This window comes from Octopus bimaculoides, chromosome Z, assembly GCF_046866305.1.
Source record: "Octopus bimaculoides isolate indiv1 chromosome Z, ASM4686630v1, whole genome shotgun sequence".
In the NCBI taxonomy this organism is placed as follows: Eukaryota; Metazoa; Mollusca; class Cephalopoda; order Octopoda; family Octopodidae; genus Octopus; species Octopus bimaculoides.
Genome location: NC_142944.1, coordinates 37803861 through 37829892, shown reverse-complemented (window position 1 = coordinate 37829892; position 26032 = coordinate 37803861). Strand labels below are relative to the sequence as shown.

Below are 26032 nucleotides of genomic sequence, written 5' to 3'. Positions count from 1 at the left end.
AGTGATATCTATCATTATATATAATTTAAACATTAATTTTTTTCTTACATTTCACATTCCCTAGATATATCTTTTCCAAGACTATAGGGTTTTATTTAATTTACATACAGTTATATACCTCTCATTCATTTGGTTTTTTTTTCTTTCCTTTACCCCGCCTCTTTCTATAGGCTACCTTTGACGTTATATCCTCTAACGTTTTTTTTTTTAATACTTAATACCGTTCAGTTAATCACTATACATATCCATCATATTCTGTTAAAATGTCTTATTGACGAGTTTCATTTCCCTGAAGAGAAGATTACATTGTTTTGCACCATTTTATTCCTTTGGATTAATACCAGTGATATCTTTGAAACATGTGTCGGAAGTAAAAGAATTTGAATAACACCTGCATTTTACTATATATATATATATATATATATATATATATATATATATATATATATATATATATATATATATATATATATAAACATACACACGTACACATATATATGTGTGTGTATGTCTGTGTGTATGTGTGTGCGCTGTGTATGTGTTTATACACACACACATACACACACACACACACACACACACATATATATATATATATATATATATATATATATATATATATATATATATATATATATATATATACGACGGTCTTATTTCAGTTTCCGTCTACCAAATCCACTCATAAGCCCGAGGCTATAGTAGAAGACACTTGACCAAGGTGCCACGCAGTGAGACTGAATCCGGAAACATGTAGCTGGGAAGCAAACTTCTTACCACACAGACACGCCTGCATTTCAGTTTTTATGATTTTAAGTAACGGCTTGCTATAATTAACCTCTTCATTTTGGTCGGAGTTAATTTATTGCTCGTAAAAACGCCTCTAGCTTCGAAGTGATTTGAGATAACCTCTTTTCGTAAAAAAATAGAAAATGTTATTGTATTGCGGTTAAAATAATTTATATGTTCAATCTTTATCTTTTATCTTTTACTTGTTTCAGTCAGCAGACTGTGGCCATGCTGGGGCACCGCCTTGAAGAATTTTTAGCCGAATTATTCGATCCCAGTGTTTATGATTGTTTTTTTAGCTTGGTACTTATTCTGTCGTGTTCTTTTGATCAACTGCTAAGTTACGAAGACGTAAACACACTAACGTTGGTTGTCGATCGCTGGTGGGTAACTAACACAGACACAAAGACACACACACGACGGGTATCTTTCAGTTTCCCTCTACCAAATCCACTCACAAATCTTTATTCGGCCCGAGGATATAGTAGAAGGCCAAGATGCAATGCATTTGGGAGTGAACCTGGAACCATGTGGTTGGGAAGCAAACTTTTTACCATACGGCCACTCCTACGTTTATCGTCTTTGATGATTTTTAAAATAATACATTTAATACTTATTGTACTTTATGTTATGACAGTTGTCTTCACGTGGATGGACATCGGTAAACGTTGAAAACATTAGCTAAAGAATCGAGAAACTAAAGCTTTTGCATAGAAACATTGCTTAGTATTTACTTCGACGGAGTTACAAATGCACTTAATTGCCACTCGCGCTATCATAAATGCAGTGGATAAGTGATTCCTCTATGACGTAGTAATTCAGTAAATGTTATACGAAATTAAAAACTACAAATAACTTAGGCACAGGCGCGACTGTATGGATATAGGTGCAGGTGTAGCTGTGTGGTAAGAAGCTTGATTCCTAGCCACATAGTTCCAGACTCAGTGCCACTGCGTGATACCTTGGGCAAGTGTTTTCCCACTATAGCATTGGTCAATCAAAGCCTTGTGCGTGGATTTGGTAGACGGAAACTGAAAGAAGTCTGTTTTGTGTATGCGTGTGTGTGTGTGTGTGTGTGTGTGCGCGTCAAACAACCGGTTTTGGTCAAACAACGCTTGACTAACCGGTGTTAGTGCGCTAATCTCCCTGCCGTAACCTAGCGGTTCTGCAATAAAAGATCGATCGGATAAGCACCAGGCTTAACAAAAAAAGAGGTATGCGGTCGATTCATTCGACTAAAAATTCTTCGAGGCGGTGCTACAGCATGGCTGCAGTCTAATTACTGTATCGAGTAAAAGGTAAAAGATAAAAAAATTAAAGCTAACCAAACCACGTAGATCTGAGTGTTGTAATACACGTTATGTCTCTGCAGTTTAACTTCAGCGAAATAAAAATGTTTAATCTTTGCACTGTTTCTATAGAAATAATAATTGTTTTGTTAAGAAATTACTTCGTTATCAACGAGAACAACAACTTCTTCATTTTTCGAAAACTACGTATTTTCAGATTCCGCTGGTCAGGAAATCCATCTGCTGTCAACATCCACTCTGTGGTGACCTTTCGATACCGTCCTTGATGACGTGGCGTCACGCGTTGAGATTGCTGCACATGTAGAAATATCTAAATCACTGCGATGATGTGAACGACGGCGACGAAAACGAGGGTGAACTTGTGCGGGCATCCTTTGTGTGACACGTCTTTCTGCAGCTCATCTCATTGACGGAGCTGCAATCGTGGGTCAAACGCAGACGAAGATTGGGCGTTGGGCATCTAGAATGTTATCAGGCGCTCACTGCACTGTGACACATAGACAAAACCGTCAGCGGGAAAACAACTTAAGATTTCTTTAGGGGATAACGGAAGGCATGAGCAACGATAGCTTAAGATTGACTCTAAGCATCGACAAGAAAAACCTGATTGGTCTCTTCCGGAGAACTTTCGGAAAATCATAGACAATTTCAAAAGACTTTAGCATGGCAGTGCTACAGCAGGGGTGGGGTGGAATTGACTGTTCAAGACAAGCTCTTCAGGCATGGAAGTGCTTAACAGCCGACCTGCCTGAGATGCATGCAGAGGGACGAAACCATCCTGTCAGCAATCGTTCAGTGTCCGTGCATCAGAGACTTGTGGGCTTGTATAGAGCAGTTGCTGTCTCGTGTAAGACAAATCCATCTGTCCGCCGAGCATATAGTGAAGATCAATACGAGTTTTTTTATGTGGGATGTGCACCGGATTACCCCAGGTGCACGGCCCCAATTTTAAGGATCTATTTATTCATTTATTATTTCTCTAACTTCTATCTATATATCCTTTGTTATAACCTTTAATACTCTTGTCTTTCCATTTGATCGAGGTAAAACCTCACCCCATTTTTTGTGTGTTGTACCTCGTCCTTTTGAAATTGTCCTCCATGTTTTAGGTCTTTGTAGTCAATGAAAGAAATGATCATTATTATTATTATTGCCTTTGCACAGCTTCTAACGCTACAAATGTATTACAGTGTCAGTTGTTCACTACCATTTGTTTTGCTATGCATGCTAAAATTATCACCATTTTAGAGGGAGAGTGCTTTCCGTAGTATATGGGCTGTACCCATCAGGGTTATCTTTTGTAGTTCACGGAGATTGGAGTTACCAGGAAGTTGCTTAATATACTTCTCAGCTCCCTTCTTTATCATTCCGAACCCACCAATTACTACTGGTATTATCGTAGTACACATTTTTGTGATTTCAATTTGCAGATCTTTGTAGTGAGAAAGCTTTTCGTATTCCTTTCTTGGAACATTTTGATCTTGTGGGACAAACATATCTATTAACAGACTTGTTCCTCTGCTGTAGTCGTTATTATTATTATTATTATTATTATTATTATTATTATTATTCACTAGTCTTATTTTTATAGTGTGCTTTCACTTCACTACCGACCGCAGTTCTGTGTGCCTTGGGTATGTGCTGTGGAATGTTGTGGTGCTTTTATTTTTACTATATTGAAAGTGTTTTACGTAGGGTGTGTGCGGTGCCTAGTAGTGCTATTTTCTGTATGTTAATTATAATGGTAAATCTTAGTGTTTTTATTGTGCATTTGTCTGAATGTTTTTTTTTATTATACCTAAGGCGCCTACTATGATAGGAATTGTTTCTGTTTTTAGGTTTCACATTCGAGTTATCTCTATTTCTAGATCTTTGTATTTTGAAAGTTTCTCCGTTTCTTTTAGAGAAATGTTGTCATCTGCTGGTATTGATACATCAATTAGAATGCATTTTTTTTCTTGGTCATCTCTGACAACTATATCCGGCCTATTGGCCTTAATTTTTTTATCTGTGTATATTGGCATATCCCAGAGTATGGCTAGTTTCTCATTTCCTGTGACCTTTTCTGCTGTGTGCCTATACCATTTTTTCTGTTGTTATTCCATAGTGTTGGCATAGCTTCCAGTGTATATAGGTTCCACCTTTGTCGTGTCTGTGAATATATTCCTTCTTAGCCAGGACTGAGCAGCCAGAGACAATATGATTTATTGTTTCTCCTCTACCACCACATATTCTGCAGTTACTTATCATGTTTCTTTTCAATATGTGCTTTCGGTGATTTCTGGTGGGAACGCTTTGATCTTGTGTTGCAATTAAAAATCTTTCGGTCTCTTTTTTTAGTCCTGAGCTTCTCAGTCATTGTTGGGGGTTTTGCTTGTCTATTTCTTTATGTTTAGCTTAACCCAATATTTGCATGTAGGGGGCTTTCTTGCCATTGTTTTATCATGATCCGTTGCTGTTCCAGTTTTAGTTTGAACTTCAGTTGTTTTACAGCTTCTGTTGTTTCTTCTTTTTCCTCGTAGTTGTTAGGTACTATGACTTCTTCTTGTATTTGTCAGCTTCCTTAAAGACGGAAAACAGTTTTTTGTTTTGCTCGTGTTTTGTAGCTATTTGTATTAGTTTTCCTTGCTTCTGAAGTAGATATTTTTGTAATCCTATGGTGGTTATTTTGTAATAGTTTTCTAGCTGTATAAGGCCTCTATCACCTTTATACGTTGTATATATAACCTTTCTATCTCAGATTTTGAGTGGTGCATCCTAAATCCTGTCAGTATTTTTCTTGTTTTCCTCTCTATTGTGATTAGTTCATTTAGAGTCCAGTTAAGAATATTGTAGCTGTAACTTATAACTGGGACGGCTAGAGTGTTGATACCTATGATCTTGTTTTTCGCATTGAGCTCTTTTTCAGTATTAATGTAACTTGTCTATAGTATTCCTTTCTTATTTTCTCTTTCATTTGTGTATTGTATCATATCTAGTTCATTGATTTCTAAGTATGCTTGGCTTTGGTCTAATTCTCATATTTCATTTGTTTTATCTAATGTGATATTATTACTCTTAACTAGTTTTCCTCTTTTCAAGGTTGCTTTGGCACATTTTTCTAAGCCAAATTTCGTATCTATTTCCTTGGTAAATCTATGCACTGTCTGTAGTAACGTTTTCAGTCATTTATCATTTGCAGCATAGTTTTAAATCATCCATATACAAGAGATGGTTGATTGTTTAGCCATAACAGTTGTATCTATCTACATTCAGTTCTGTTTAGCATATCAGACAGAGGTGTCAGTGCCAAGCAGAAAAGGAGTGGAGAGCGCAGGTATCCCTAGAATATTCCTCTTCTAATGGGGATGGCTTTGGTTTTTATGCGCCCCTCTTTTGTCTGGAGCTTACTCATGGAATGTTTTATATAATTTCTGATTATGGGTGCTCCCTTATCCATAGCTAGTGTTTCTAGGATCAATATGTGGGTAATGCTATCAAATTCCTTTCGATAATCGATCCAAGCTATACTTAGAACTTTCTTTTTCTTATGGCTGCCTTCAGTTATGGCTTTCTTGACCAATAGTTGATCTTTACATCCGTATGAGCCCTTGCAATATCCCTTCTACTCTTCTGGAAACCGATTGTTTTCTTCCAGATGTCTGCCCATTCTCTGCGATATTATAGCACTAAAGGTTTTATAAATTGTAAGGAGACATTATCATTGTTGTTGTTGTTGTTGTTGTTGCTATTATTATTATTGTTCAGTAGTTTTATTTTTATAACGTGCTTTCACTTCACTACCGAGCGCAGCTCTGTGTCTTGGGTATGTGCTGTGGTTTGCTGTGATGCTCTTATGGTTACTGTATCGAAAGTGTTTTGCGTAGGATGTGTGCAGTGCCCAGTAGTGCAATTTTCTGTATGTAAGTCCTGGTGTTTTTGTTATGTATTTGTCTGAATATTTTTATCATACCTAATGCGCCCTCTATGATAGGAATTGTTTCTGTTTTTAGGCTCCACATTTGAATTATCTCTATTTCCAGGTCTTTGTATTTTGAAAGTTTCTCCATTCCTCTTATATTGATACGTCGATGAGAAAGCATTTGTTTTCTTGATGATCTCTGACAACTATATCTGGCCTATTGGCCTTAATTTCTCTATCTGTGTGTATTGGCATACCCCATAGTAATGTCGCTTTCTCGTTTTCTGTGACCTTTTCTGGCGTGTGCCTATACCATCTTTTTTCTGTTGTTATTCCATAGTGTTAGCATAGCTTCCAGTGTATGTAGGTCCCAGCTCTGTCGTGTCTGTGAATATATTCCTTCTTAGCCAGGACTGGGCAGCCAGAGATAATATGATTTATTCTTTCTTGTCCATCTCTACATATTCTGCATATTATTATTATTATTATTGTTCAGTAGTTTTATTTTTATAACGTGCTTTCACTTCACTACCGAGCGCAACTCTGTGCGCCTTGGGTATGTGCTGTGGTTTGCTGTGGTGCTCTTATGTTTACTGTATTGAAAGTGTTTTGCGTAGAATGTGTGCAGTACCCAGTAGTGCAATTTTCTGTATGTTATATATATTTGTAAGTCCTGGTGTTTTTGTTATGTATTTGTCTGAATATTTTTTATTATACCTAAGGCGCCTACTATGATAGGAATTGTTTCTGTTTTTAGATTCCACATTCGAGTTATCTCTATTTCCAGGTCTTTGTATTTTGAAAGTTTTTCCATTTCTTTTAGAGAAATGTTGTCATCTGCTGGTATCGATACATCAATTAGAAAGCATTTTTTTCCTTCATGATCTTTGACAACTATATCTGGTCTATTGGCCTTAATTTCTCTATCAGTGTGTATTGGCATATCCCAGAGTATGGTTGCTTTCTCGTTTTCTGTGACCTTTTCTGGCGTGTGTTTATACCATCTTTTTTTCTGTTGTTATTCCATAGTGTTGGCATAGCTTCCAGTGTATATAGGTCCCAGCTCTGTCGTGTCTGTGAATATATTCCTTCTTAGCCAGGACTGGGCAGCCAGAGATAATATGATTTATTGTTTCTTGTCCATCTCCACATATTCTACAGTTACTTGTTATATTTCTTTTCATTGTGTGTTTTTGGTAATTTCTGGTGGGGAGGCTTTGGTCTTGTGCAGCAATTAAAAATCCTTCAGTCTCTGCTATGAGTCCTGAGCTTCTCAGCCATTGCTGGGATTTTTCTCTGTCTATTTCTTTCGCATTTAGTTTAGCCCAGTATTTATCATGTAGGGGCTTTTCTTGCCATCGTTTTATCATGGTTCGTTGCTGTTCTAATTTTAGTTTGGATGTCATTTGTTTTATAGCTTTTGTTTTTTATTTCTTCTTCTTCTTCTTCTTCTTCTTCTTCTTCTTCTTCTTCTTCTTCTTCTTCTTCTTCTTCTTCTTCTTCTTCTTCTTCTTCTTCTTCTTCTTCTTCTTCTTCTTCTTCTTCGTATTTGTTAGGTAGATTGATTTCTTGTTTGTATTTGTCAGCTTCCTTAAATACTGAAAATAGCTTTTTGTTTTGCTTGTGTTTTGTGGCTATTTGTATTAGTTTCCCTTGCTTTTGGAGTAGGTATTTTTGCAGTCCTATGGTGGTTATTTTATAATAGTTTTCTAGCTGTATAAGACCCCTGCCACCTTCTGTGCGTTGTATATATAGCCTTTCTATGTCAGATTTTGGGTGGTGCATCCTATATCCTGTCATTATTTTTCTTGTTTTCCTGTCTATTTTACATAGTTCGTTTAGTGTCCAGTTAAGGATGTTGTAGCTGTAGCTTATAACTGGGACAGCTAAAGTGTAGATACCCATTATCTTGTTTTTAGCATTGAGCTCTGTTTTTAGTATTGATCTAACTCGTCTATAGTACTCTTTCTTTATTTTTTCTTTCATTTGTGTATGTTGTATCCTATCTAGTTCATTGACTCCTAAATACTTGTATGGTTGACTTTCGTCTAGTTCTCTTATTTCATTGGCTTTATCTAGTGTTATATTGCTGCTTTTAACTAATTTTCCTCTTTTAAGGGTTGCTTTGGCACATTTTTCTAATCCGAATTTCATATCTATTTCCTTGGTAAAGCCGTGTACTGTCTGTAGTAGTGTTTCTAGCTCTTTGTCGTTTTTAGCATATAATTTTAGGTCATCCATATATAGAAGGTGGCTGACTGTTTTTCCGTAGCATTTGTAACCGCATCCAGTTCTGTTTAGCAATTCTTCTTCTTCTTCTTCTTCTTCTTCTTCTTCTTCTTCTTATTATTATTATTATTATTATTATTATTATTATTATTATTATTATTATTATTACTACTACTACTACTACTACTACTACTACTACTACTACTACTACTACTACTACTACTATTATTATTATTTTATTATTATTGAGTGAGAGAGCAGTGCATGCCATCAAAGTGACACTGGGGTAAAATATACGAAGCCCATTATACCCATCATGACTACCCGTCTGAATGTTAAAACCCTACATCTTATATTTCTTACTTTCTAGCATTTTATTAGGTTCATTTTCATACTGCTTCTCAGTACAGTCAAATCCTAGCTTTCTACATAACTCCCAGTAGACTATTCTCCGTAAGTTGTCATGTCTTGTCTTGTATTCTGTCTGTGACAGCATAGTACATTCACTTACTATATGAATAATAATTTCTTCCTTTGATTTACATAACCAGCATTGGGTATCTACCTGGTTTTTGTCTCTCTTGGCTTTTATCCTATTAGTCCTCACTGCTTGGTCTTGTGCTGCTATTAATAGGCTTTCTTGATTCGGCTTTCTTCTCTGCAATTATAACCATGTCTCATTATTACTATTTCTTGCAACTATTTTTGAGAATCTCCTATCTACCATGCAAAGCATTCTCTTACCAGTGAGATAATCTTGCTTTTTCTGAATTTTAACTACATTCGTCGTTTTGGCTTTCCTATATCCTGCCTCTGTTACACAAGCTCTTAAAATGTCTTCACTATTGTCTACATAGGAAGCTATATCTACTCCATAGTCCTCTGCTGATACTAACCCTCTACCATCTTCCTTTTTAGGTAAATACAATATTACTACTCCTGCTATATGGTGAAGTCCTCCCTTCATATTGATTTCCTTCAGAGTTCTGTTTAGATTTGCTAACTTAGATTTTGTCCAATCTCAAAAGCTGCTGGATATATAAGTAACGATACTGCCGAAATATTTACAACCTACACTAGATTCAGACAAATAAGCTTCGACTTCATTAACTTCCTCACCCTTCTGATGTACTTTCCCCTTCATTTTTATATTTAGTACTCCATCAGAGTCTTATACTCAGGGATACTTATAACTTGTTCGTTCAGTGATTTTATTATCTAGCCTTCTGGTAGCTGAATATCTTCATTATGTGTGCCTTTTTTTATTACTAACATTATACACTTATCTATGCCAAATTTGATACCTATATCTTTGCTGAAGAGTCTTACAGTTTATATTAAAGAGCCTATCTCTTATTTTTACTAAAAAGCTTCAGATCATCCATGTGAAACAAATGAATAATTTTTCCTTTACCATTTCTAAACTGATTTTTCCTTGCTTAATACTAAACTAGTGAGGTGGGGTTAAACACAATACAAGTATTAAGAAGGATAACGATTTACTTTCCATTTCTTCATTTTAAAGCTAATGAACTCTTTTATATTGTTTTCAACAGTGAATATACTCAAACTTTCACTTATCCATGAGTGTGAAATCATGTACATAGGCTTTCTTATAATCTTTCAGTTATTATGGATATGAAGATCTAAGTGATATTAATTTCAAATCTGAGCACAAGGCCAGGAATTTTAGGGGAAGGATAAGTCGACTACTTCGACTCCAGTTCTCAACTGGTACTTATTCTATCGATCTCGAAAGGACGAAAGGTAAAGTTGACTGCGGTGGAATTTGAACTCCGAAAGTAAAGAAGGACGAAATGCCGCTAAGCATTTTTCCCGGAATGCTAACAATTCTACCAGCTCACCGCCTTGATCTTGTAAATGATATTGAGACATGTTATTGGTTAGTAATTCTTCAAGATTTTCTATCATCAGTTTTTTGGTAGTTGGTAGGTAGCTCCTTCAGTTAGCTAGACAGGTATTTGCTCTGAGTTCTGAATGATATCAGTTAGAAATACAGCGATACTTTCGTGTATTGTTGTGAATTCAGCAAGACAGGCACCCAGTCTAGTCCAGTGTTATGTGGTAGCGAAACATGAACACTAACAAAGAAATTATCAAACGAGATACATGGCTGCTACATAAGGAGGCTACGAATGACCTTAAATGTGAAATGGCAGCAACATCTGACTAACAAATGCCTTTATGAAGACCTGCGAAAGTTAGTGAGAAGACCAAATAAAGACGGCTACGGCTATCTGGTCACTGCATGCGCCACCTTGTACTGCAAGCATCCAAATTAATCTTGCGGAACCCACTTCATTGTGATGAAAGAAGAGAAAAGCGTCGCCACACTTATATCGACAACTTGATCGCATTTGCCTGGAATGTATCCAGGACCTCAAGGCAGTGATGTTGAACCGAGAAGTGTGACATATGGACTTTGTTGCAGTGGCCAAGATTGGAACCGGGTCATAAAATAATTCCTTAATCGCAGGGAGATTTATAAGATCTGTTTTGTTTGATTTTTCAAGTTTTTTTTTTTGACATGTACTTCTCTCACAAGTTCATCGAGACTTGATACATCCGCCCTCAGAGCCTCAATCTATTTTTGTAGTTTTACTTTCTATTCAGTAGGTTTGTTTAAACTTCTGGTTTCTTTCTTCCTTGTAATTCAAATACTTATTTGAGCACTTGCTACTTTAGCAGTGAAATAGATAAGATTAAGGTTGTTAGGTCATTTCCCTTATCTCTTAAAATCTGTTTTAGACCAAACTTATAGATCAAAATATTGTTATTATTTCTTGCACCGTTTGTATACTTTGGCAACGCTTCTCTTTTAACCATGTCGGTAAACTCAATCTGACTGAAATTTCCAATAATGTCTCCTTTTGTCTCTATAATCTTTCTCTATTATTGTCTTCAATTTATGTGTCGTAACGTTTTCCACTTTTCCTCGTTTACTTCACAGTTTTTTTTTTTGTTACCTTCTTCTTCTCCTTCGTCTCCTGCTTTTTTTTTCTTCTTCTTCATCTTCTTCGTCTTCTTCTTCATCATCTTCTTCTTCTTCTTCTTCTTCTTCTTCTTCTTCTTCTTCTTTTTCTTCTTCATTATCATCCTCATCTTCTCATTTTCTTTCTTTTTGAATTGTTCTTCTCCTTCTTCCTCTTCTTCTTCGTTTCATCCTCTTCTTCCTCCTTCTTCTTGATCTTCTTCTGCTCCTTCTTCTCCTCTTTCTCCTCATTCTTCTTGTCTTTCTTCTTCATCTTCTGCCTCTTGTATAAAAATCTTTCAAAACATCTCTATATTCCTCTCTAGTCTATCTAGTGCTCTCTAGTGATTTGCTTTAGGTGGTGTTTTTGGTAGTGTTACTACAGGTCTAGGTTTAGGATTATCCTGGTGCTGAGTATCTGGTTGATCGTCATTTTGATGGTTTGTTCTAGTATCAAACTTCTCAATCCAAGTCTTGTTCCCCACTGGGTAACGAGGTCCTTGCTGACCCGAGTGATGACCGATCCGACATGAGTTTTTGCCTCTTATAATTAAAACACTGATATTGACATATGGAGACGGGCCTGTTTGTTTAGAGTTAACTTTTTGACAGAACATCGCTTCCGAGTTCTTTGAATGTATATAATTCCCTTGTTGACCGTAGGTATGATTTAATAAGTTTTAGTTTTGAAAAGTTTCTTTCGCCTTATGCAATTCTTACGGGCATTGTTAAGTAAATCCTCAAAGCAATAAAACCATTAGGAAATGTTTTATTCATCATATCATCCTACCCTTGGGACCCTCCCTCGGCGCGAGACCTAATTTATCCAAATCTGCCTAATAGGCTTTTCTTCTCCACTCCTCGCCTTCCTCCGCCTCCTCCTCCTTCTTCTTCTTCACTTCCTCCTTCTTTGATATGGTGTTCTGCAAACTTCTTATCAATGGTCCACAGATGCCTTTCTCTTGTATTTTTCTAATCACGTTGGTGTACAGAGGACATGTATAGATGTTTGAATGTATGTATGTATGTATGTATGTATGTTCTCTTTGTTAAAATTTAGAAGAAATTTTACCCAACCGCCGACTTGCTAGCAAGGTTGTGAAGGAAAGTATCTTCTTTTAACCATTATCCTTTAAATCTTAAGAAGTCTTGCAGAATTTTATAGTCCCAGATATCGTGATCATTCATAGCATATGAAATAAGGATTTGCATTCTCTCACCAAGATATCAAGTTCAGCTATACTTTGCTCCAGGAGGGTTGGTATGTATCCTGTTTCTCCAATAGTAATAGGTATGAAGCTGAAAGTGTATCTTGGGTACTGGATTTGAAAACTCCTTATCGATGGTCCATAGATGTCCTCTTCTTGTATTTTTCTAACTACATTGGTGTCCAGAGAGCAGCTGATTTCCACAAAAGAGTATATTTTTCTTTTGTGGTCCCACACAATGACATCTGGCCGGTTGTGTCTTAATTTGGTGACTGTTTACATTTTTAAGTTCCACCAATATTCATTTGACCCATCGGTCTCAATATGTTCATCTTCATTTGTAGGTATTCTCTGTTTCATTATCTTGTTCCAAAGCTTTTTTTGGCCACCGCATTATCCCTCATGGGAATATAATATCTGGAAGACGTTCTCTCACAGTTAGCAATAATGTGGTTAGCAAGAATGTCTTCATTCTTGGGCTTGTAAAACCTACATTTGTTGTCTGTCAACGTTTTCTGACTTTTATGTTGTAGGCATTTGGTGAGATGTCGTAAACTTGTCGCGACTCCATGCAAAGCTTTTGATATGATCAATCCCTACTGTGGATTTTGTTTTACGTGTCAGGTATCCATGTACTATCCTCTCTATGAAGTGGTTCATTTTGTATGTGAGTATGTATGTGTGTATGATTTTTCATTGAGGTTCATTTAAGTTCTTCTTGAGAGAGTTCAAGCCAGTTGCTAACAAACTTAAGAGAGTTCTCGGTGTTTTTAAATACGTAGTTTGAGTTGGTTGAACTATTGATGCATATACTAAAGTGTGTGCATCTATTCACATAAGAAACATTTTTGGAAAGTGTTACAAATCTTCATTATGCCGCTAATAGATTGGATTTAGAGTATCCGCATCAGTTTTTTTTGCTCTTTTTCCATGAAACCGAGTATTTCCAGTTTTTTTGTGAAAATTTGTTGGTACATAACCTAATGCATCTATAAGAAGTACAAATGGGAATTCATATTTAGGGTAGAAGAGCTGTAAGTAACGCATTAATCCTCCATAAATGCTCTCTTTTTCTTGTACATTTACATCTGTTGGTCAGCTAACCACTACAACAGTGCATGATTTTTGCAAGTATGAATGTATGCGCGTGCATGTGTGTGTGTGTGTGTGTGTGTGTGTGTGTGTGTGTGTGTGTGTGTGTGTGTGTGTGTGTATGCTTGCGTGCGTGCGTGCGTGCGTGCATGCGTGCGTGTGTATGTGTGTTTGTGTGTGTGTGTGATTGTGTGCGCGCGCATTTGTGCTCATGTCAGTAACCTCAAACTATAATATTCCAACAACATCGAAAACTTAAATACAGTTAACGTGCTTATTCTACGGTTTGTATATTATATTCCCTGCATAATTACAAAATTGCTTCATTTATAATACTCGTTGACAATTGAAAACTAATAATAACATTTCTAGAAAGCACTAAACTACAGCAAAGTGTGATAAGGTAATGTCGGTGAAGGTAATTGAATAAAAGCAGTAAAAACAGAAATACTAGAACATACAGGAAGTTTATCATTCAGAAATTGTCTGTTTCAAAGAGGCCATAAAAGTCGAATAATCCTAATAAATGAAAAGTCTGTAATCAGGTCTGCCATAATAAATTACATATCGAACCATAGCAAACCATATTACTCAAATAAAGGGAAAAGTATTAGGAATGGTAAAAAATAAAGACAATTAGTTAGTTTGGCCGTCCTCCCCAATGCTTCAATATTTTTACTCAAGCACGCCAGCCATCATTGTCTCCCATGCATGTTCTTAATTCGTCAACAGTTGTTTTTCTACTGTCTTGAAGCATGATGTCCACACAGGTTAGACGTTTTCTTCCCTTGTTCATTTTTACTTCCACTAACTGCCATAAAACCAGTTGACACAGGTTCTTCAGCGTGCCTCATGCAATGACCAGCAATTCTCATTCTTCTTTGCTGAATCTTCTCAGTTACTATAGGTAGATCTTGATAAAGCTGCTCGTTGTTTAAGTAGTCCTCCATATAACATTCAGAGCCATTCTTAACATTCTTGTGCAGCAGACGTCTATTTTGTTTTTCAAGTTTTGGAGGGAGGTTCTAAGTTTCAGCACCGTATAACAAAACTGACTCTACAAACAACCTAATTTTCAATTTACATGCCATTTTAGAACTCCAAATTTTACGCAGTTTGTGAGACGCACTCCAAGCAAGTGCTTTTCGTACAGCAAAGCTCCTTTCACCACTTTCCATCCAAGGTACTGTGGTGTCCGGTGAGTTATCTTCAGCTTCCGTCTGTGTAACAAATGGAACAAAGCAAGGTTGTGTCATTGCCCCTCTTTGTTTATACTTCTTTTTAGTGATGCTGAAGTATGCTCTTGATGACATAAAAAGTGGTGTTAAATTCCAGTTTCAAACAAATGGTGGATTATTCAATCATCAGCGTATCAAAGTCAAAACACTGCTACGCACCAGTATCATTCGTGGTTTTGGTGTTTACGACCAGAAGTCCGAGAACCTCTACGGATGCAGAGTGCGATGCATCACTCAACCTTCCAAGAATATTCAATGTCATCACTGATATCAACAGTGTTGAGTGCAGTGTCCAGTGTGTTAGAGAGCTCAGCCTGCTTTGCAGTAGTTTTCAAAGGCAGAACATTAATGCGCTTAGGCACTGATAACTTTTGTAACCTTATGTGTTTCAGCTGAAGCGTAGCCTTACTATGAAGAAGAGGATGGTCAGTGAGATAGCAAGTATCATGAAAGGAACATGTAATGTTAAAGTCCCTTAGTGATGATATTGCCTATGAGATGTCAATCCTCAGATCTAGGATGCATCCAGGTCGTCTTGCAACAATTTTGCTGTTGAAAGACGTATTTGTGAGGCTTAGACCGAATTCCCTGCAGACCGTTGGAGTTCATTCGACCTACACCATTACAACTAAGTATACCCTCTCATATCTGATACTCAGTACCAACAGAAGCGTTAAAGTCGCTCATAAGAATAAGTTTATCCCTATGTTGACAACTGGCGATGACGTCGAGTTGCTGTTTGTGGAAGTATTCCTTTTCCTGTTCAGAGCTGACCATGGTTGGAGCATAACAACTGACAAGCGTAGCGCAAGTGTTATAATCAGTTTCCAACGTTAGTGTCATGATACGATGAGAAATATATTTGATTAGAGAAGAAAGGGATTTGGCTATTTCTGCCTTGATGGCAGAACCAACACGAGTGGCGTGGCTCGTTCACATTTCTTCACGACCAGAAAAATGCGTATCCACCTTGCCTTTGAGAAAAGTGTGTCGTGTGTGTGTGTGTGTGTGTGTGTGTGTGTGTGTGTGTGTGTGTGTGTGTGTGTGTGTGTGTGTGTGTGTGGTGTCGTGTGTGTGTGTTTGTGAATGTGTGTATGTGTGTGTGTGTGTGAATGTGTGTATGTGTGTGTGTGTGTTTGTGAATGTGTGTGTGTGTGTGTGTGTGTGTGTGTGTGTGTGTGTGTGTGTGTGGTGTCGTGTGTGTGTGTGGTGTCGTGTGTGTGTGTTTGTGAATGTGTGTATGTGTGTGTTTGTGAGTGTGTGTGTGTGTGTGTGTGTGTGTGTGTGTGCGAGTGTGTGTTTGTGAATATGTGTGTCTGTGTGTGCGCGCGCCTTTGGGTCTGTGTTTGTGCCCCACCACTGCTTGACAACCGGTGTTGATGTGTTTACGTCTCCGTAACTTAGCGATTCGGCTAAAGAGCCCGATAAAATAAGAACCAAGTTTTAAAAAAATGATAATAGTAATAAGTACTGAGTCGATTCATTCGACTAAATATTTTTCAAGCGATGCCCCAGCAAGACCGCAGTCTGAATGGCTAAAACTTGTAAAAGATTAATGAGAAACTATATAAATAAACAATGGATATTGTATAACTAAACGATTTATGTAAATGTTTCCTTCTTAACAGTTGAAGTAATGTAGGCATTCCTTAACAACATATAGTTACACTGTATTATAGACTTCTGGATTTTCTGATCGTTAGTTAAGTAACAGTTGGTACACCATAGCTGCTAAGTTACTACTATATGACATATTGATTTAAAGGGTCAGTGATACTTAAATAAATTTCATTTATATTTTAGTAATTTCATTTTCTAATTCAAATTAAAAAGAAACTTAGATCATTGAAGAATAAAAATATATAAACTAATTTGTAATCCGTAGTATATTAAACTAAAATGTACAAGTCGTAGTCAAAGGGCAGAAGATTGGTTTCAAATTTTGGTACAAGGCCAGAAGCTTTGAGAAGGGAAGAACGATTACATCAACCCCAGGGTTCAATTGATAATTATTTTGGATGAAAACTAAAGTCAGCCTCGGCAGGATTCGAGCTCAGAGCCTCCAGACGGACGAAATGCTGCTAAGCATTTTGTCCGACGTGCTAACGATCCCGCCAGCTCATCGCCTTAATAATAAGAATAATCCTTTCTATTAAAGGCACAAGGCCGGAAATTTTGGAGGAGGGAATAAGCCGATTACATCGACCCTAGTGTTTCACTGGTACTTGATTTATCGACCCTGAAAGAATGAAAGGCAGAGTCGACTGCGATGGAATTTGAACTCAGAACGTAAAGACGGACAAAATGCTGCTAAGCATTTTCTCCGGCGTGCTAACGATTCTGCCAGATCATTGCCTTAATCTGGGATAACATTGCCAAATGTACATTATTTACATTATTTACATTATTTACATTTGACGGATATTTGTCCTCATCTTGTTTGTTATTAACACAACGTTTCGGCCTTCAAATGTAAATAATGTAAATAATGTACATAATTCCTCATCTATTTAAACATAGAACTGTATTGCCAAATGTGTTTCTCCTATTCAGCTCGTTTCTTGACTTATGTTTGGCCATCCTCCTTTTATTCATAGATAACTGTGGTGAAATAAGTTGCTTTGCAACAGCATGGTTTTAGTCAGTCCCACGGTGTGGGATTTTGGGAAAATATCTTCGACTATTGTATCTTGCGCCGATAAATACCATGTCAGTGAATTTGTTGCACGGACACTGTCTATATCTTTTAATCTTTTACTTGTTTCATTCATTAGTGTGCGGCCATTTGTGGGGCGCTGCCTTAAAGAAATTTTAGTCGAGCGACTTGCCCCCAGTATTGATGTTTTGTTTTTGTTTTTTAAGGCTGGTACTTATACTATCGTTACCTTTAACCGAAGCGCTATTTTACAGGGACGTCAACACTCACACCAGTTGTCAAGCGGCGGTGAGAGACAATATATATACACACACACACATTTGTGTGTACATGTGTGTGTGTGTGTGTGTGTGTGTGTGTGTGTGTGTGTGTGTGTATAAATGGAATATGAACGTACAATAAAAATATACGGACAGATAGACGATACAAAGACGGACAGGAAAAAAACAAGGACGAGTCATTCGTGACCTTCTATTCATCAGTCAAGTTTCCAATAATCATTACAGTTTCGGCCTGTTACACTTGAGACTGTTCAAAATTGGTTGGCCCAAAAAATCTAAGCTAAGAGCATTACATTTTTAGATGACAAAAAAACGAGAAAACGAAGAAAATGTTACACGATTACAAATACAAACAAGAGAATAACAACAGGAGTCTTTCGACTAATAAGGACGAATCAAGTTGAGCTGACGTGTGGAATGAAAGCCTAGAGGTATAAACATAGATGTAAGTCAGGAAACAGGAAAATAAGGGGTTGTACGGGCGGCGGTCAGGCCAAGAAAGAAAGATCATGCTTGGCTGAACATCGGTAACGTGGAAGGAAAAGAGAGAGGTAGGGGTAAAGGGGCTAAAGAATTAGGGAAGGAACTAGAGAGAGGGGGGAAGGGACGAGGAAAAGGTACAAGGGAAATAAAGAAGGAAAGTAGAGAGATTAGAGAAAGAGAATGCCAAGAGATGTGAGAGAGGGGAGCGAAAAATAGAAAAGAAGAAAGAAAGAAGAAAGTATAAGGGAGACTAAAAGAAGGAGTAAAAAAACGTCGTACAGAATTTAGATAGACTTACATTGTGAACAAAAAGTGTACATATGCCGCTATATGTATATATAAATTTAAAAAATGGAATAAGAACGTAACGGACGACAGGCTTCTTTCAGTTTCCGTCTACGATATCCACTCACAAGGCTTTGAACAGCATGAAATTATAGCAGAAGACACTTGCCCAAGATACCATGCAGTGGGACTAAACCTAAACCCTGTGGCTGGGGGACGAAACGTCTTACCGCACAGCCACGCCTACGCCTATATGTATGTGTATGTGTGTCTGTGTTTGTGTGTTTGTCTGTCTGTGTTTGTGCGTGTTTCTGAGTGTGTGTGTGTGTGTGTGTGTGTGTGTGTGTGTGTGTGTGTGTGTGTGTATGTGTGTGTGTGTGTGTGTGTTTCTTGACAACAAGTATAGGTTTGTTTGTTTGTTTGTTTACGCCCTTTCAATTTTGCAATTCAGTAAGAAAAGCAAATCACCGATGCATTAAGTAGTAGACTTGATAAAAACAAAAAAAAAACATACTGGGAGTCGATTCAGGGCGCTGCCCCAGAATGGCCCCAGTTCAATGACTTAAACGAGTAAGCGATAGAAAGATAGGATTATATTAAAGTCAGCAGAGTGTGAGTGGAGTGCTATCTCTAGCAGGTTGAACTATTGAGCAGACTTTTGGCATATAGACAACAGACCAGCGGACAGTTGACCACCTTCCCACACTCTATCTGTCTAGTTATATCATGACGCCGCCTAGCATCTAAAATCCCTACTGCTGCTGCTGCTGCTGCTGTTGTTGTTGTTGTTGTTGTTGTTGTTGTTGTTGTTGTTGTTGTTGTTAGCATTGTTATTGCTATTCTTATTTCCATTTTATATTCTGTTGCGTTGTGATTATCGTATATATTTTGTATGCAGCCAGATTTTACAATATCGAACATGCAATAAACCCAAACCCATATATGTATATACGTGTGTGTGTGTGTGTGTGTCTTCGTGTTTTTGTATGTGTATATATATATATGTGTGTATGTATATATATAAATATATATATGTATATATGTGTGTGTGTATGTGTGTGTATGTGTGTGTGTCTATATATATATATATATATATATATATATATATATATATACACACACACATACATGCATACACTCATGCAAGTATGTATGGATGTAAAATAACCTGATAAAAATGTAAAATCAATTTGTGACATCTGTGATAGTTTGAACGATTGTAGACAGACAACAAAGGATCAAAGATTTGTAATCCTTGCATTAAGATAGAGCTTTGACGTTATCGTCTGCTGTCATAACTTCAGTTTATTTCTTTAATGATCGAACAAACTGAATGGCGCTCAGTATGTACTTCAGAGAAACACTGAATGTTCAAAACTTCGTTAGCTGAAACACTGACTGGGAGGGCGTCGTTAAATGAAACATCGAACAGAGAGGAAGATTAAAATGTTGCTAAATGATATAAGCATCGTATCACAGTCAACATCAGTCATTGAGAGAGTGCATCTGCATCGTTGTTTGGTATACTAGAAATAGCAACCAATTAACCACGAGTCATATCTTATCATATAGAAGAAAAGAGACACTAAACAAGTAACTCCAGATCAGTGGTTCTCAACCAATTTTTACCTGTGGATTCCTTAGATTCCTCTTCTACTAGGGTGGACCCTAATAGCTATTCAATGTTTAAAAATATTCTATTATAGGCGCAGTCGTGGTTGTGTGGTAAGAGGGTTGCTTCCCAAAAACATGGATCGAGGTCCAGTCTCACTGCGTGGCACCTTAGACAAGTGTCTTCTGTAGCCTCATATCGACCAAAGCTGTGTTGTTGTGTGAGTGGATTTGGGGTAGATGGAAACTGAAAGAACCCTGTCGAATAAATATATATATATATATATATATATATATATATATATATATATATATATATATATATATATATATATATATATATATATATCAAATAATAAGCAACACGGATTTCAAAAGTGATTGCAGTACGCACGTTTCATGCTACTTCAATTTATTTAAGTAATGTGAGCATTACCTTAAATGCAATATGAAGAGCAATCTTCAGCTGCACGAAAAAATGTAGAAAAAAGACATATTACAAATGTGGCAACATATTAAAACCAAGTGGGAGAGAGCAGAGGAAGAATATATAAGTCCATCTTGACATAGCAGGGTCTATCAGGCTAGTAATTGATTCTAGACAAAAGTTTTAACTGTCTCAGAATTCTATTGTACCTTATCTAGTGGTGATAGCAAAGGGACAATTACTTCTAAAGAGAGGGAAGGTGTAAGCAGTATGCATGGGCAAGGTTATAAAAATAAAAGTATTAGAATCTAGAGGTTTCACTGGTCATAGTAGTATCAGGTCATTTTATTACTATCAAAATGTTGAGGAATTAATGTTGAGGAATTATAGCCCTAGGTATATGGGTCAAATAGGTTTTTTACTTTTAGTCTGAATAGAGTAACAGTATAGTGGTACAGACAACAACAGAATTCTAACTAATGTTTACACAATAAGAGGTATGTTAATAAAATAAAATTAGATGTAGTTATCTTTCACAAAAATCATGAAATAATGTCAATATTGAATTCAGGGGTTCTGGATAGGGTGTAAAATTTAAGGATATTAAGTATATTATATATATATGAGTGAGGAGTGTCTTTATGTCTGTCTTTGTCCACCACCACCGCTTGACAACCGGTGTTGGTGTGTTTACGTCACCGTAACTTAGTGGTTCGGCAAAAGAGTCTGATAGAATAAGTACTAAGCTTTAAAAATATTAGTCCCGCAGTTGATTTATTAGAATAAATGAACCCTTCAAGGCGTTACTTCAGCATGGCCGCAGTCAAATGACTGAAACACGTAAAAGATAAAAGATAGCCGTAACTGTGTGGTTACAAGCTTCCTTCCCAACCACGTGGTTGGGAGTTCAGTCCCACTACGTGCACCTTGTACAAGTGTCTTCAACTATAGCCTCGGGCTACCCAAAGTCTTGTGAGTGGAATTGGTAGACGGAAACTGAAAGAAGCCCCATGTGTATATGTGCGTGTATATATATATATATATATATATATATATATATGTTGTTGTTGTTGGCACTCCGTCGCTTACGACGTCGAGGGTTCTAGTTGATCCGATCAACGGAACAGCTTGCTCGTGAAATTAACGTGCAAGTGGCTGAGCACTCCACAGACACGTGTACCCTTAACATAGTTCTCGGGGATATTCAGCGTGACACAGTGTGACAAGGCTGACCCTTTGAATTACAGGCACAACAGAAACAGAAGGAAAGAGTGAGAGAAAGTTGTGGTGAAAGAGGGTTATAATTCTACAGTTCACAAAATGTTTTAATTTTTTTTAAACTATACCTAATTATGGAATTATCATTTATCTTCTATCTTTTACTTGTTTCAACTTTTAGACTACGGGCATGCTGGGGCACCGCCTTGAAGAATTTATAGTCGAATATATCAACAAAAGCATTTATTTTTTTAAAGCCTGATACTTATTCAGTTCGTCCTTTTTATCGAGACTCTAAGTTAGAAAGTCTTATATATATATATATATATATATATATATATATATATATATATATATATATATATATATATATATATATATATATATATATATATCTAAGATAAATGATAAGATATATATATATATATATATATATATATATATATATATATATGAGATAAATGGTAATTTTATAATTAGGTATAGTTTTTAAAAAATTTTAACATTTTGTGAACTGTAGAATTATAACCCATTTTTGCACAAATTTTATATGGACCCCTGTTTTGAACCACTAATCTAGATATTTAAAAACACTCGATAGTCATCGACGGAACTCCTTTAGTGACACGCCTTCTTAATTAGGGCTGATTTTGAGGCAGAATAAAGATTACAAGGCTGTTGCTGTGGTTAACGTTGGCGCGTAATCACAGGGATGTGAGTTCGAGTCTCATGGCTGGCCGGTAACGTATTTTTCTGCAATGTATGGATAATTTATCCAATACATTTACCAATAATTCTCGGGAGTGGCCATGGGAACGAGAATGGGCCACAACTATGCGAACCTATTCGTAGGTTACGTTGAGGCCTAAATATTCTCACGATTCACTGGTCCCACTCCTGAACTATACGATCGTTATATTGATAACTGTATCGGTGCGACTTCACTCTCCCACAATCAACTAGACTCCTTCTTCTCTCATTTGTCCTATCTTTCCATCCTGCCCTCGAATTCTCCTGCACTATTTCCAACATTTCTCGGCATTTCGGTCAGCATACACAACTCCACTCTCGCGACCTCCATCCACTACAAACACACCGACTCACACTTTAAACTCTCCTTCTTCCCCCAACCCTACCCACTCCAAGCTCTCCATACCCTACTCCTAATTCCTACATCTGCGCGGGCTCAATTTCAACTCATGACTCACCACTTCGTCCTTCGAGAATATCCCTTCACTACTATCCACACAGCCCTTGCCAGAGCACTTCCGTAAGCCCTACCTCTGCTCGGTCTCCCTACACTCACCCCCACTGTTGCCCGTCTCCCGTTTCCCCTCACCTACCACCCCTCCACCCTGCCTCTCCAACGCACCATTCACCGAGCCTTCCGGCGAATCCAGTCCGACCCCTTTACCTCGCACATCTTCCCCCAACCTACCCCTTCCTTCCTTCAAACGAGCCCACAGCATGCGTGATCTTCTAGTCCACATTTTCTTCCCTAACTCTACCTCCCCCGCTGGTTGACCGGTTCGCGGAGCACCTCCGAGATATCAGGCTCGGCAATGACACCTCGGTCTCGCGCCAACTTCCGCTCTACCAGTCATTCACAACAACACCTTTCTGTGGTCGGATTGCCTTTGCATACGGGCCATCCAGACTCCCGTCATCGCCGTGAAAAAGTATTAATCTTCTCTCTCTGCTCATTTGCGCCACATGAACTCAACTCTCCTCCTCGCTTCATCTGATACCTACTTCCTCTCTTCTCTCCCACCCGCCTCTCCTCTCTTCTCTCCCTCTCACACATACTTCCTCTCTTCACTCCTACCCTCCTTCTCTCTTCATTGATACCCCCTCCACCCACACCCCACACCTACCTTAATCCCTACACCACACACAGCCCGACATTCCGACACCACACACAACCGCATCACATCACACTACACCACTCCACACACACTAGCACTGACCACTTCCCAGCAGCCACATCACACACCATCATCTGCACATCCACACATTACAGACGCACACATACACGCACACATGCACACACGTCGAAATCACTAGCTACTATCCATACACACACATTCTCTCATACACACGCACGGGTACCTTCGTTAGGGCAGGACGCATTGTTAGAATAGCTCATCCCGCGAAAACAAATTAAATGAAATTTGTGATGCGGATGAATTAAGTGGCAAACAGAAAACATATATATATATATATATATATATATATATATATATATATATATAATTCAAAAGAATTCCAACTCTTTCTGTTTTTTTATGTTTTATTTATATACTTATAAAATGTGAATATGGAATATATTGCATAGAATATGGAATAAATAGTGTATATAGGAAAATGAAATGAAGCAATGTCTTATTGGATAAATGAAATATTGAATATTAAATATTAAATATTGAAGGACTAGTATACATTCCTGCTTTCTAGCAATCTTCAAGGTCCCATGTGACAGAAATGTTTCAACTATAGTAGACTGGCTATCTTTTGTCTTTTATATACATTCCTGTTGACAGCAGTAGTAGTTGTTTGGCTATTTTTAGAGATGATGCCAAACCATTTTTTAATGTTTATTTTTAGAAATGATGACATTTGAGAGTTTTTTTGTGTTTTAGTTATAGGGATAAGATTTTTAAACCCAAAATAAGATTAATTTAATCATTGTTTGTTAAGTTTGGGTTTGAATTTCTTAATAAAGTCCTTTTCTCTCAGTTTTCTCTCAATTTCATTCAGGTTGTAAAGTTTATGGAATGGAAATATCATAAAAGGTTTTCGACCACATGTTGCTAGATGGTTACTCAGTGGTATTTGACGGACCTCTGGGTTTTTAATCTGTTGTCGATGCACACGCGAGCATTCTGATAGTGCATTACCTGTCTGGTCAACGTACAGTTCTTCACAATTTGGGCATTTGGTGCAGTAGATTAGATTTCTACTTTTGCAGTTCATGTTCGCATTGGTGAATATTTTCCCTGTTTTTGTGTTCATGTATGGGCCGGTATGAATTAATTGGCATGTACCGCATCGGCTATCATTGCATTTAGACACAGTGAATGTTTGATTTTTGTTGCTGAGGTCAAACCTTGCCTTTGTTAATAGCTTTTTCAAGTTTTTAGGTTGTCTCTTACTCAGAGTTATATTTTGATCTGTAATGATATTTCTCAATTCCTTACTTTGTGCAATGATTGGTAGGTTTGCTTTAGCGATATTGAAGATGTTCTGGTGGCATGGATTTTGTGTCACTATAAATGGTATGATTTGTTCTTGTTTTTCTCTTCTTTGCGGTGTCCTCAGTTGTTGTATTGGTATCTTCGAAGCCCGCTGAATACCATTTTCTATAAGTAGTGACGGGTATTTTTGTTTGAGCAGAAATTCTTTCAGTCCCAGCAGGCGCTGATTTCTGGTCTTTATATCCTCTACAATGGTACAGATTCTTCTGGCTAAGCAGTATGGGATATTACGTTTTGCATGCGGTGGATGGCACGATTTAAAATTCAGGTATTGGTGTGTATCTGTGTGTTTATAATATAAATCTGTGGTAATGGCGGTGTTTTTTTTAACTACCATTATATCTAGAAATGGTAATTTGGTACTTCTCATCTCCTTTGTAAATTGGATGGATGGGTGTAGGTTGTTCAGGAGGATGTTGAATTCTTCCACGGTGTTTTGAGATTTTGTCCAGATTAAAAAACAATCGTCAAGGTATCTCTTCCATGCTTTTTCAATATACTTCCTAAATTCAATGCTGTATCTCCCCTCTATTTCCTGGTAGAGTTTTTGTTCTAAGTATCCCATCACCGAATTCGCATAAACGGAAGCATACCTCGTTCCCATAGCCGTGCCTTTAATTTAGATATAGTTCTTTCCATTGAAGAAGAAAGTGTTGCTTTCCAGAATAAGTCTCACTGAGACTAATATAAATGTCACTGTGAATTTGTTGGGAATTGCTTCTCTATGTTTATCTACCCAGTATTTGATCGCCTTTATTCCTAAATCATGTGGGATAGTGGTGTACAGGCTTACTACATCAAAGCTTAGTAGGATTGAATTTGTTCCAGTGGTTTTGGGAAGATGGGATAGAAAGTCGATGTCATCCCGAATGAAGCTGGGTATGTAGATACATAGTGGTTTCAAAATAATGTCGATGAAATTGCTTAGACGGTGAGTAGGGCATGCTGGGCCAGTTTTAATTGGTCTAAGTTTTAAATCTTTTGGATATAGCACTTTTATGTATTCACTTCCTTGTTCTTTTACTGCCTGTTGAATATCTTCTGACTTATGTATTTTT

The 26032-nt window shown here is 37.3% G+C and overlaps 1 protein-coding gene across 1 annotated transcript in view; it reads right to left on the bottom strand.

Moving 5' to 3' along the window:
- The window catches only part of LOC149132219 (uncharacterized), a 43541-nt gene extending 18197 nt beyond the window's left edge, over positions 1-25344 (bottom strand). The window contains exon 1 of the mRNA XM_089365336.1: positions 24765-25344. Coding sequence (XP_089221462.1) covers positions 24765-25344 — 580 coding nt within the window. The remainder of the gene's footprint in view (positions 1-24764) is intronic.
- Positions 25345-26032: the final 688 nt, after the last annotated feature.